General features: G+C 48.4%; 1 protein-coding gene across 2 annotated transcripts; it reads right to left on the bottom strand.

Moving 5' to 3' along the window:
- Positions 1-673: 673 nt before the first annotated feature.
- Positions 674-12,262, bottom strand: LOC144495513 (transmembrane and ubiquitin-like domain-containing protein 1). 2 transcript variants are annotated; one of them, XM_078215533.1, is made up of 2 exons: positions 7,853-8,516; positions 674-1,538 (listed from the first exon to the last, which is right to left on the bottom strand). In XM_078215533.1, exon 2 carries the CDS (start codon positions 1,496-1,498, stop codon positions 782-784), a length of 717 nt encoding a protein of 238 aa, XP_078071659.1. In that variant the 5' UTR covers positions 1,499-1,538; positions 7,853-8,516; the 3' UTR covers positions 674-781. The 2 variants fall into 2 exon arrangements, with proteins under 2 accessions (XP_078071659.1, XP_078071658.1); XM_078215532.1 differs by lacking the exon at positions 7,853-8,516 and adding an exon at positions 12,190-12,262 and having other exon boundaries at positions 675-1,538.
- Positions 12,263-13,392: the final 1,130 nt, after the last annotated feature.

Here is a 13,392-nt window from a genome sequence, read left to right as displayed (position 1 = left end):
ACCGAGGGACAGCCATCCTCCCCACCTGAGGAGCACCCGCCCACCCATCCCCCACTGAGGGGCATGATGGGCACCCGCCATCTCCAACCCTCTCCCCCCACCCCGAGGGGCACCCACTCATCCCAGCCCCCAGGGGACCTCACAGACTGTTTACAGCAGGAGTCACTGTGGCCAAGAACAGGTAACACATCTGATCAAAACCCATCCGATGAATTGCTGAGCTGGTCATCCACCAGCGACCGGGACACGAGAGATTCCAGAGCTCGAAATGGGCACTGATAACTGGAAGTGCCGATCAGTCAGACCTGGAGACAGGAGAGACAGTGCTGGTGCTGGGGAAAGATCCCCAAACAGACACAAATAAAGCAGCATCTTCATCAATCTGTGTCAGAGGGGAAACGGGGAGGGAGGAGCTGCACTCTGGCCTGACCGTGTCCCCAGTCTCTCATACTGCCCCCCCCCCCCCCAATTACCAACAGAACCCCCCACATCACAAAAACTCTGACTGGCGATGAATGTTTTTCTGATGCGTGTGTGCCAGAAGGGGTTCGGGCTGGGGGGGGGGGGGGGGGGGGGCGTGGGAGAGAGCAGTAGGAGACACGAGGGGACGTGTGGGGTGGGACATGAGTGGGGAGCAGGAGAAGGGGGGGTTGAGACTGGGGCAGAAGGTGGGGGGCTGGGCAAGAGAGGCTGATTAGCAGTACCATTATAAATCCTCTATTTCATGGAATAAGTCCATGAAGTGAGATGCTGCACAATCAAAGCATTGTTGCGTGAGTTTTTACCTCTTTATTTGTCCAATCGTGTCTTCTGGTCGAACCCGAGCTATTCTTTCAGTGTCATTCAAAAACTTTAGTCTCAGCAGCATGGAGCTGCCCTCGGCACAGTCACTGTCAGGGGGCTGGTCACCTGGGGACACAGTCTCAGTCTCTTCCCTTCCACTTGCACAGGTCACTCGCTGACGTAACTCCATCGTGTCAAGTGGCGAGATGTCCATTTCAGGTACATTATCTGTAACCAACTCCTCAGCTCCTTTCTCTGCAGGTGGTGTCTCATGTTTGGCTTGAAATTCTTCCTCCACCTCACCCCCTTTCTCCCTCTCCTGCCGTTCCTCGCTCTGCTTTCTCTCCTCCTCGCTCTGCTGCTCTCTCTCCTCGTCCTCGCTCTGTTCTTCCTTCTCGTCCTCGCTCTGTTCTTCCTTCTCGTCCTCGCTCTGTTCTTCCTTCTCGTCCTCGCTCTGTTCTATCTCCTCTGCATTGCATCCTGCCTCTCCTCTGTCAGCTGTTGTTTCTCCTTCTCCTGGTGAGTGATTGGTGGAGGTGCAGGGTGGAACCTGCTGCCCTGAGGTGGGTGCAGAGGTACCTTCAGCGGTTTGCAGAGCCTGGTCACCTCGGTCCACAGTGCGAGTGGAGGCCCACGCCAAGACCAACACCAACACTGTGAAAACCAGGCCAAAGAGTATAGTCACCTCATCACCAACTCCTTCGATTATAGCCATGGCACAGATCACCAATATCCACAATCATTCAACCAGGAAACTGAAAGAATCAGAAAAGAAAATGATGAGCACCAAGGCACTGGAACGCAGCTTTAGAAAACGATTTGAACAGGAAATCTGGTGGATTAACACGAATGTCCTGCAGAGAAGCAAACTCAGCACCTTTAGGTATTAGATCTGTCATTGAGAACAGAGTGACTGGCTATCAGACAAATAATTATCTGGTCAGAAAACACTAGCTTGAATCAATAAAGGGGAAGTCATGTCAAATAAAGCAAGGTGAATTATTGTGCAAAGGTAACAAGGAGATCCTTTAATCATCTTAATTAGACCAGCCCTATAGTCTGCTTTATTCAAGGAAATACAGAACCAATCAGTGTAATCCATTGACATAATTTAACCCTTTAGTCCCGGACCATCTGGTCAATCTGTAATGCCCACTGCAAAGATTAATCTCTCCTTCAGGTGCAATGCCCAGACCTGAACGTCATTACTCTGGACTGGGTCTGACAACAGCTCTGCATGACACAGTATCACTTCCTCCATTTTATGTTCTAATTCTCAAAATAAAGGCCATTATCCTTTCACTTGTTTTTTGTAATTTCTGTACTTGGATCTCTACATCTCTCCAATCTTTAAGCTTCTAGCTCTTCAGCATTTATAAGTTACTCTGTTCTATCTTTCTTAGGTCCAAAATAGATGACCTCACACTTTCCCAAGTGAGTGGATAGTCAGCAGCTTTTTCCCAGGGTGGAAGAGTCAAGTACTAGGGGGCACAGGTTTAAGGTGCGAGGGGCAAGGTTTAAAGGAGATGTACAAGGCAAGTTTTTTACACAGAGGCTGGTGGGTGCCTGGAACTCACTGCCCGGGGGAGATAGTGGAAGCGGATATGTTAGTGAGTTTTAAGGGGCGTCTGGACAAAGGATGGGAATAGAGGGATACGGTCCCTGGAAGGGTAGGGGGTTTTAGTTCAGTAGGGCAGCATGGTCAGTGCAGTTTAGGAGGGCCGAAGGTACAGTTTTGCTGAATCAATGTCCCTCTGTAACTTGCTGCACGAAGTGGGGAGGCAGCAGCACAGTGGGTTAGTCACTGGACTAGTAACCCAGAGATCCACAGCAAGAACTGGAAACCTGACTTCAAATCCCACCATGGCAGATGGTGAAATTTAAGTTCAAAAAGTAAAAATCTGGAATTAAAAGTCGAATGATGACCATGAATGTTGATGTAAAAACCCACCCTTCGAGAAGGAAATCTGTGTTACGTGTGACTCCAGACCCATGGCAACGTGGTTGACTCTCTGAAGTGGATGATCCTGTAAATACTGTCACCTATCTTAGGGGAGATGGAGAGAAACTATTTTCTCTGATGGGGAGATCAGAAAGAGGAAGAATAAACTGAAAATCAGAGCAGGGATGTCAGGAAGCTCTTCTTCGCATAAGGAGGAGTGTAAATCTGGAACTCTCTCCCAAAGAGGCAGGTGAACTAAGATGCTGATCAGGCACAACAAAGTTATACCATTGCTGCAGGTTCTTGCTAATTGCTGGAGATTTGATTCATCCTCTGCAGTTGTGGTTAACTGTGAAGGCCCTGGGATGGAAAAGGCAAATCAGCCAGGGCCCAGAACTGAACTATTTACACCGTGACAGCTTAAAGCCCAAGCTTCGGGTGAATAAATCTCAGCAGCAGATAAGATGCATAAAGGTCTGGAGGAAAATAAGGGAGGAAATTGCAGGAACTCTGGACTCTTGCCAGTGGGGGTTGCACAGGGGGTCTGTTTTGTGACCTCATGTTTAACACCTCCATAAATGACCATACCCACTCACTTAAATTGTGGTTGCATTCCTGAAAATCATGACTTTTAAGTGAAACAACTTGAAGTGAATGACAGATTCAATGTTAAAGCTAGCACAGTACCTCAGTACACAGCACCTCTTAACCAGGCTCCATCTAATGGTGTAAGTTGGTCGGTGGTTAGCTGACTGGCTTCTACCACTAGATGGAGTCCAAGACGTGCTGTGAATTCAAGAGCGTAGCCACAAAGACTCGGCCAAGACTCAGACCCCTCCTCCCCAGGCAGTGCGTTCCAGACATTCACCACCCTCTGTGTAAAAAACTTGTCTCGCACATCTCCTCTAAACCTTTCCCCACGCTCCTTAAACCTACGTCCCCTTGTACTTAACTTTTCTACCCTAGGAAAGAGCAGCTGACTATCCACTCTGTCCATGCCACTCAATCTTGTAAACCTCTATCAGGTCTCCCCTCATCCTCCGTCGGTCCAGTGAGAACAAACCAAGTTTCAGAGCTCAGAAACAGGAAGGGCGCAGTCACTATGTTGGGGGTATACTACAGGCCCCCCAACAGCCTAAGGGAAGTGGAAGAACGGATATGTCAGGAGATAATGGATAGGTGCAGGAAAAATAGGGTTGTTGTAGTGGGAGACTTCAATTTCCCTGGTATAGACTGGAAATCACGTAGGGCTGGGAGTCTGAATGGGGAGGAATTTGTAAAATGCATACAGGAAGGTTCTTTGGAACAATATGTAGATAGCCCGACTAGAGAGGGGGCTATACTGGACCTAGTACTGGGGAATGAGCCCGGTCAGGTCTTCAAAGTTTCGGTAGGGGAACATGTGGCAAATAGTGACCACAATTCTGTTAGCTTTAGGATAGTGATGGAAAAGGATGAGTGGTGTCCCAAGGGTAAGGTGTTGGATTGGGGGAAGGCTAACTTTAGTGGGATTAGGCAGAAATTGGCATCTGTTGATTGGGAGAGGCTGTTTGAGGGTAAATCCACATCTGGCACGTGGGAGTCTTTTAAGGAACAGTTGTTAGGGCTGCAGGACAGGCATGTGCCTGTAAAAAAGGATAGGAAGGGTAGGATTCGAGAACCGTGGATAACCAGGGAAATTGAGGGATTGGTCAAAAAGAAAAGAGTGGCGTACGTTAGGTCCAGGCAGCTAAAAATGGAGGGAGCTCTGGAGGAATACAAAGAAAGTAGGAAAGAACTCAAACGGGGAATTAGAAGGGCAAAAAGGGGTCATGAAATGTCCTTGGCAGACAGGATTAAGGAGAATCCCAAGGCATTTTATTCATATGTTAGGAACAAAAGGGTTGTCAGGGAAAAAAATCGGACCTGATAAATTCTAATAAATCTCCTCTGCACGTTTGACATTCCCCCTAAAACATGGTGCCCAGAATTGGACACAATATTGCCGCTCCAAATTGCCATGCGGCAATAGTTAGACTGCAAATCGGAGGAGTGTAAACCACAGGAGGATTGAGACACAAGTGGGAATTGGTCAGACAGATGAAACTCATTGACAAATGCAAAATACTTCACATGAAAATAAAACGGTCCAGGGAGAATGTGAGATCACTTGGGGGTTGCAGGTGACAAACTGAAGTGTTAACAACACTGCCCAGGGAGTAAAGAATGTCAGATGCTGGGATGTATTGAAAGGTCAGTGCTGATCTGAAATAGTAAAATACTGCTGCTACATTAGTGTGAATGAGTCGAAAATACTGAGATAGTTCTGGTCACCACAGTGCAGAAAGGAAATCCCAGTTATTGGTGAAGAGTGTGACTGGGATAATTTATGGGATGGATTATTAGGAGCGAGTGCATAAATTGGACACATTTTCATGGGAATGGGGAAGGTCGGGATGTAGGTTTTAGGATTCCAAAGGGGCTGGATGTTGGCCATGACCAGTTCTCTCACCTTGTTCACAAAAGGAGAGCCAGAGGTCACAGCCAGAGGTTGAAATGGGAATCTCAAATTAAACTGGAGGAACAATATCTCAGTGAATGAGTGGCAATCTTTGGAAGAGGATTCCCACAGAGAAGGTAGAAGCAGTTGGTATCCATTCAAATGCAAATATTTTTTTGATTTTACTTAGAGAAAAAAAATATTTTGGGCACAAACTAGGTGGAGTATAGAACATAGAACATAGAACATTACAGCGCAGAACAGGCCCTTCGGCCCACGATGTTGCACCGACCAGTTAAAAAAAAAAACTGTGACCCTCCAACCTAAACCAATTTCTTTTCGTCCATGAACCTATCTACGGATCTCTTAAACGCCCCCAAACTAGGCGCATTTACTACTGATGCTGGCAGGGCATTCCAATCCCTCACCACCCTCTGGGTAAAGAACCTACCCCTGACATCGGTTCTATAACTACCCCCCCTCAATTTAAAGCCATGCCCCCTCGTGCTGGATTTCTCCATCAGAGGAAAAAGGCTATCACTATCCACCCTATCTAAACCTCTAATCATCTTATATGTTTCAATAAGATCCCCTCTTAGCCGCCGCCTTTCCAGCGAAAACAATCCCAAATCCCTCAGCCTCTCCTCATAGGATCTCCCCTCCATACCAGGCAACATCCTGGTAAACCTCCTCTGCACCCTCTCCAAAGCCTCCACATCCTTCCTGTAATGTGGGGACCAGAACTGCACACAGTACTCCAAGTGCGGCCGCACCAGAGTTGTGTACAGTTGCAACATAACGCTACGACTCCTAAATTCAATCCCCCTACCAATAAACGCCAAGACACCATATGCCTTCTTAACAACCTTATCTACTTGATTCCCAACTTTCAGGGATCTATGCACACATACACCTAGATCCCTCTGCTCCTCCACACTATTCAAAGTCCTCCCGTTAGCCCTATACTCAACACATCTGTTATTCCTACCAAAGTGAATTACCTCACACTTCTCCGCATTAAACTCCATCCGCCACCTCTCGGCCCAACTTTGCAACCTGTCTAAGTCTTCCTGCAAACTACGACACCCTTCCTCACTGTCTACCACACCACCGACTTTGGTGTCATCAGCAAATTTGCTAATCCACCCAACTATACCCTCATCCAGATCATTAATAAATATTACAAACAGCAGTGGCCCCAAAACAGATCCCTGAGGTACACCACTTGTAACCGCACTCCATGATGAATATTTACTATCAACCACCACCCTCTGTTTCCTATCCGCTAGCCAATTCCTGATCCAATTTCCTAGATCACCCCCAATCCCATACATCTGCGTTTTCTGCAGAAGCCTACCATGGTGAACCTTATCAAACGCCTTACTAAAATCCATATATACCACGTCCACTGCCTTGCCCCCATCCACCTCCTTGGTCACTTTCTCAAAAAACTCAATAAGGTTAGTAAGGCACGACCTACCTGCCACAAAACCATGCTGACTATCACCTATCAATTCATTACTCTCCAAATAACTATAAATCCTATCCCTTATAATTTTTTCCAACATCTTGCCGACAACAGAAGTGAGACTCACCGGTCTATAATTCCCGGGGAAGTCTCTGTTCCCCTTCTTAAACAATGGGACAACATTCGCTAACCTCCAATCTTCTGGTACTATACCAGAGGCCAACGACGACCTGAAGATCAGAGCCAGAGGCTCAGAGCCAGTTGCTCAGGAGCAACAGATAATTCTGGACCTATGATTCCCAAATCTCTCCCCCCCGAAGGCTGGGTCTGTTGTAGACACATTGATAGAAATTGATTATTGAGGTTAGTTTAAAGTTTATTTTTTAGTGTCAAAAGTAGGCTTACATTAACACTGCAATGAAGTTACTGTGAAATTCCCCTAATCGCCACGCTCCGGCGCCTGTTCGGGTACACTGAGGGTGAATTTAGCATGGCCAATGTACCCTAACCAGCATGTCTTTCGGACTGTGGGTGGAAACCCACGCAGACATGGGGAGAATGTGCAGACGCCGCACAGACAGTGACCCAAGCCGGGAATCAAATCCGGGTCCTTGGCACTGTGAGGTAGCCGTGCTAACCACGGTGCCTTTGCCCATTAGTCAATATTAGGTTAGTCAATATTTCCATTATTGCATCATGAGAGTCCAGGTGGGGGAAGGTGAACGAGACGGACCTTGGTCTTTTTCATCCAGTCATTCTGATGTCAACTATTCTCGATCACAATCCCAAAAACCCCACAGCATCACTGGAACCCACTGGTGGATGTGAGGTTACAAGGTCAGGCTGAACAGCATATAAACCCTCACTCACGAAAAATGATCACTTTTGTGAGGGTGGAGTTTGTTCCTCACCTATACATCCTAACTACAGGAACATTAGAGGGCCAAGTAATTATTGCAGAGTAATCTGGGGGTTCTGGCACTGGATAAGCAACTCTGTGACTTTCATTCTCAATAAACATAAATTGAAGAGGTTTGTGGGCAGGCAGCCGCAAAAAGACTCCACCCACTTTAACCTCACTGTCCTCCCATTCCCCACACCCTTTAATATCCTTCCCAGTCTCATCCAACTCCCCACACATTTAATGCCCCACTCTCTTTTATCCCATTCATGTGCTCACCCTTGTAATCCAGGAATGCAGAGCTGGGTCCGCTGAGAATTTTGCAATCTGCTAGGCTCTCAATCGATGCAAGTTGGTTGTGAGAATATGTCTTGATCATTCACTCAAGAGGACATTAGATACCATGTTGTGTGCAACCTGTACCCAGAACCAGTGGATACAAACAGTTCATTTCCCTGAGGACTGTGAAGCAGCTGAGTTACAATCATGGAGTCCCGACAGTGTGGAAGAAGTCATTCGGCCCATTGAGTCTGCACCGACTCTCTGACAGAGTATCTTACCCAGGCCCTGTAACCCCACACAGTTATCATGGCTACTCCAGCACATCTTGGGACACTAAGGGACAATTTAGCATGGCCAATCCATCTAATCTGTAAATCTTTGGACTGTGGGAGGAAGTCCATGCAGACACGGGGAGAACATGCAAACTCCACACAGACGGTGACCCAAGGCCAGAATCGAACCTAGGTTCCTGGCGCTGAGAGGCAGCAGTGCTGACCACTGTGCCACCGAAGTGATATAGAACATAGAACAGTACAGCACAGAACAGGCCCTTCAGCCCACGATGTTGTGCCGAGCTTTATCTGAAACCAAGATCAAGCTATCCCACTCCCTATCATCCTGGTGCGCTCCATGTGCCTATCCAATAACCGCTTAAATGTTCCTAAAGTGTCTGACTCCACTATCACTGCAGGCAGTCCATTCCACACCCCAATATAGTTTGGTGGGAAGAATGAAGAGAGACAATTTAAAATAAAGGGTGTAATTCAAAAACTATTCCCACTGACGGAAGGGTAAAGAACCAGAGGGTACAGGTTTAAGGTGACTGGCAAAAGAAACAGATGAGATATGAGGAAAAACCCATTTACTCAGTGGTTAGGGCCTGGAATACATTGCCCAAGTGTGTTGTGCAGTCAGATTCAAATGTAGCTTTCAAAAGCGAATTGGATAATTATAAAAGAAAATATTACAGAGCTACATGGAAAAGGCCAGGGAGTGTAACAAGGTGAGTTACTCTTACAGAGAGCCAGCATGGCTATGACAGGCTGAATGTTGTCCCTGTAAGCTGTAACCACTCTACGATTCTCTTAATTCAATGAGTTGACCTTCGGTTGTTCTGGTCACCATGAGAATTTAGGGTCAGGGTCTAAATTATGAAGAGAGACCAGAGAAATTAGTTATTCAAGCTGGAAAGGAGACGCCTGAGAGGTGATCTTCTAAAGAGATACAAGATTGGAAAAGATTCAACTGGAACATTTGAAGTATTGATTGGAAGCTGCAATGGAAAGAGGAATGGACCAATTGTAATCACCTTGTGAAATGCACTTGGAAAGAAAGTAATTCAAAAATTGATTTGAAAACAACGTGTGTAAAGAATGGAATGTACAAATTTCGAAAGGACATTGATTTCCCCGTATATCTGTGGTGCTGATCCGATTATCCTCAACCGTTTAATCCTACTTCACCTGAAAACTGCACTGTGCAATGACAAGTATTGTGTTGGACAGATCACTGGTCAGAACTGAGCAACCACAGAAATAATCAGTTAATTAAATTTGCTTGGCCCTAACTGCTTTCTCAGAGATTTTTGAGCCTGGTTGGTTCAAAGTCTGCCTTAAGAATTGAGGGAACTTGATTTCATGCCCATCACTCCACGAAATATTTCAAAGCTTTTCCAAGATAAGCTACTTCTCAAGTGAAGTCACTGTTTCATCAGCAAATTTGATAATTGCACAGAATTCAATTCCATTCACAACTCCACAGAACCATAGATACATTATGGTGCAGAATGAGACCATTCAGCCCATTGTATCTGCACCGGCCAGAAATGAGGAAAAAGAAACTAACTGTTCATTTCAATTCCATTTTCCAGCAACTGGTCCAAATTATTGCAGGTTACAGCACTTCAGATGCAGATCCAGGAACCTTAAAAATGAGTTGAGTGTTTCAGCCTCAAACACCAATTCAAGCAGTGAATTCCAGACACACTCCACCCGCTGGGTGAAAAGGTTTTTCCTCAGATCCCCATTAATTCTTCTACCAATCACCAAAATCCTGTCCTGGTTGCCCCATGCCGACACTATAGTTAAGACAGCCCACCAATGCCTCTACTTTCTCAGAAGACTAAGGAAATTTGGCATGTTTGCTACGACTCTCACCAACTTTTACAGATGCATCATAGAAAGCATTCTTTCTGGTTGCATCACAGTACATTGCATGTACTGGGGAAGTTGCTCGAGTCCATTATCAAGGATTTCATAACTTGGCATTTGGAAGGCAGTGGTATAATCAGACAAAGTCAGCATGGATTTACAAAAGTGAAATCATGCTCGACGAATCTATTGGAATTTTTTGAGGATGTAACTAGTAGAGTTGACCGAGGAGAACCAGTGGATGTGGTTTATTTAGACTTTCAGTTGGCTTTAGACAAGGTCTTACATAACAGATTACCATGTAAAGTTAAAGCACATGGGATTGCAGATAGTTCGAAAGCTGGTTAGCGGATAGGAAGCAAAGAGTTGGCATAAATGGGTCTTTTTCTGATTGACAGTCAGTGACTAATGGGGTTCCACAGCGATCTGTGCTCGGACCCCAACTGTTCACATTATATATTCATGATTTGGAAGAGGAAACTGAATATATTTTCTCCAAATTTGCAGATGATACAAAGTTGGGTGGGAGTGTGAGCAGTGAGGATGATGCAGAGATGCTTCAGGATGATTTGGACAGGCTGAGTGTGTGGGTATCTGCATGGTAGATGCAGTATAATGTGGATAAATGTGAGGTTATCCACTTTGGTAGCAATAATAAGACGACAGATTATTACTTGAATGGGTGTAAATTGAGAGAGGTGGATACTCAACACAACCTTGGTGTCCTCATGCATCGGTCACTGAAAGTAAGCGCGCAGGTACAGCAGGCAGTAAAGAAGGCAAATGGTATGTTGGCCTTCATAGTGAGAGGATTTGAGTATAGGGATAGAGATGTTTTGCTGCAAATGAATAGGGCATTGGTGAGGCCACACCTGGAGTATTGTGTCCAGGTCCAGGATACAACAGAATATCGATAGATTGGAGACTCGGGCACAGAAATGGTAAACAGAGTTTAATTCAGACAAATGCAAGGAGGATCAAATTTAGGTGTGAATTATACTGTAAGTGGCAATATTAAGGAACATTTACAGAGGGATCTAGGCGTGCAGGTCCACCATTTCCTAAAAGTGGCAACACAGGTGGCCAAGGTGATCAAGAAGGCATATGGCTTGCTTGCCTTCATCAGCTGGGGCATTGAGTACAGGAGTTGGGAAATCATGTTGCAGCTATATAAAACTTTGGTTAGGCCCCATTTGGAGTATTGCGTACAGTTCTGGTCACCACACTACCAGAAGAATGTGGAAGCTTTGGAGAGAGTGCAAGGAAGGTTCACCAGGATGTTGCCTGGTCTCGAGGGTGTTGACTATGAGAAGGTTGAATAAACTAGGATTGTTTTCACTGGAAAGACAGAAGCTGAGGGGAGACCTGATAGGGGTCTACAAAATGATGAGAGGCACAGACAGGGTGGATAGTCAGAGGCTTTTCCCCAGGGTGAAAGTGTCAATTACAAGGGGGCACAGGTTCAAGGTGAGAGGGGGAATGTTTAAGGGAGATGTGCGGGGGAAGTGAATGTGCTGCCAGAGGAGGTGGTGGAAGCAGGTACATTAGTAACATTTAAGAGGCATCTGGATGAGTCCATGAATAGAGAGAGAACAGAGGGATACGGACTGGGTAAGGGCAGAAGGTTTTTTTAGTTTAGTTAGGGCATCATGATTGGTATGGGCTTGAAGGGCCCGTTCCTGTGCTGTACTGTTCTTTGTTCTCAAGGGCAATAGGGATGGGCAATAAATACCGGATTAACCCCGACTGCACATCTCTGATTGGACATTTTCAACATGCCAGTGCACAGCAGGATCCCAGGACAGCAGTGAAGTGAGTGCGGTTCAGCACTGTCCAGGGAGCTGGCTGAGGGAGGAATGTTGTCCGAGACACAGTTGTACAGAGACAGAGAGCCCCCCCTCCCCCTGAACCGGGGGAAGGGCAGCGTCTGGGCGGCTGCAACCCCAGCCAGCCACCCCCGTGCAGGCCAGCTGTGTCCCGGGGGGGGCTCCATGGCCCCCTATCCCCCTGCTGGTGCCGGGATCCTCTCCGCAGGGGATGCCCGGGGCGCCCCCGGCCTGAGTTGATGCTCTGGGACCCGGAACCTGCCCCATCCCCGGGATAGGCCTCAGCCCGGGACTCGCTGCGGGAGCGACTCCCCCGCACGGCCTGCTGTTGTGGGCAAGGGCGGACGGCGGTACTCACCGCGCCTGCGGCCGGCTCCATCCTGCTCCCGGGCCCGGGGCTCAGGCCTGGTGGACTGAGCGACGTCATCACGCCACTGCGTGAGGCTGACGTCAGGACGACCCGCCGTGCACCGCAATGGACGCCGGGATCTGTAGTTCCTTATCGAAGACACGCATGCGCGCCGCGCGGCCCGGGGCCGTTTGGCGGAGTCCGCAGAAAGAATGGCGGCGGCGCGGCTCCGCACTGAGGTGGAAACAGGCGGCGGGAGGCTGACAGGCCGGGAAATGTGGCAACAATGTTCGGGACTCCGCAGAGAGGCTGCAGTACGGTGATGGAAATGGCGGGTTTTATTCCCATCCTCCCCCACCATTACGAAAGTCCTCTATTAAGATTTAGTAAAGCGTCAACCCTTTGCCCCGCCCAATGCAAACTCAGCCCCGCCCCCAGCAACCACAGCTCCGCCCTCACTAACCTCAGCCCCACCCCCAGCAACCACAGCTCCGCCCTCACTAACCTCAGCCCCACCCCCAGCAACCACAGCTCCGCCCTCACTAACCTCAGCCCCGCCCTCAGCAACCATAGCTCCGCCCTCACTAATCTCAGCCCTACCCCCAGCAACCACAGAACCGCCCTCACTAATCTCAGCCCCGCCCCCAGCAACCACAGCTCCACCCTCATCAACCTCAGCACCCCAGCAACCACAGCTCCGCCCTCACTAATCTCAGCCCCGCCCCCAGCAACCATAGCTCCGCCCTCACCAATCTCAGCCCTACCCACAGCAACCACAGAACCGCCCTCACTAATCTCAGCCCCGCCCCCAGCAACCACAGCTCCACTCTCATCAACCTCAGCCCCCCAGCAACCACAGCTCCGCCCTCACTAATCTCAGCCCCGCCCCCAGCAACCACAGCTCCGCCCTCACCAACCTCAGCCCCTCCCGCAGCAACCATAGCTCCGCCCTCACCAATCTCAGCCCTACCCCCAGCAACCACAGAAGCGCCCTCACTGATCTCAGCCCCGCCCCCAGCCATAGCTCTGCCCTCACCAACCTCAGCTCCCCAGCAACCACAGCACCGCCCTCACCAACCTCAGCCCCACCCCCAGCAACCACAGCTCCGCCCTCACCAACCTCAGCCCCTCCCCCAGCAACCAAGCTCCGCCCTCACCAACCTCAGCTCCCCAGCAACCACAGCTCCGCCCTCACTAACCTCAGCCCCGCCC

This window comes from Mustelus asterias, chromosome 7 (assembly GCF_964213995.1).
Source record: "Mustelus asterias chromosome 7, sMusAst1.hap1.1, whole genome shotgun sequence".
Taxonomy (NCBI): domain Eukaryota; kingdom Metazoa; phylum Chordata; class Chondrichthyes; order Carcharhiniformes; family Triakidae; genus Mustelus; species Mustelus asterias.
The sequence above is the reverse complement of the archived record's forward strand: the minus strand, read 5'-3'. Positions and strand labels throughout refer to the sequence as shown.

What these genes read in the sequence shown, in the direction of transcription:
- LOC144495513 (XM_078215532.1), bottom strand. Translation starts at nt 1,498, where the DNA reads ATGGCTATAATCGAAGGAGTTGGTGATGAGGTGACTATACTCTTTGGC.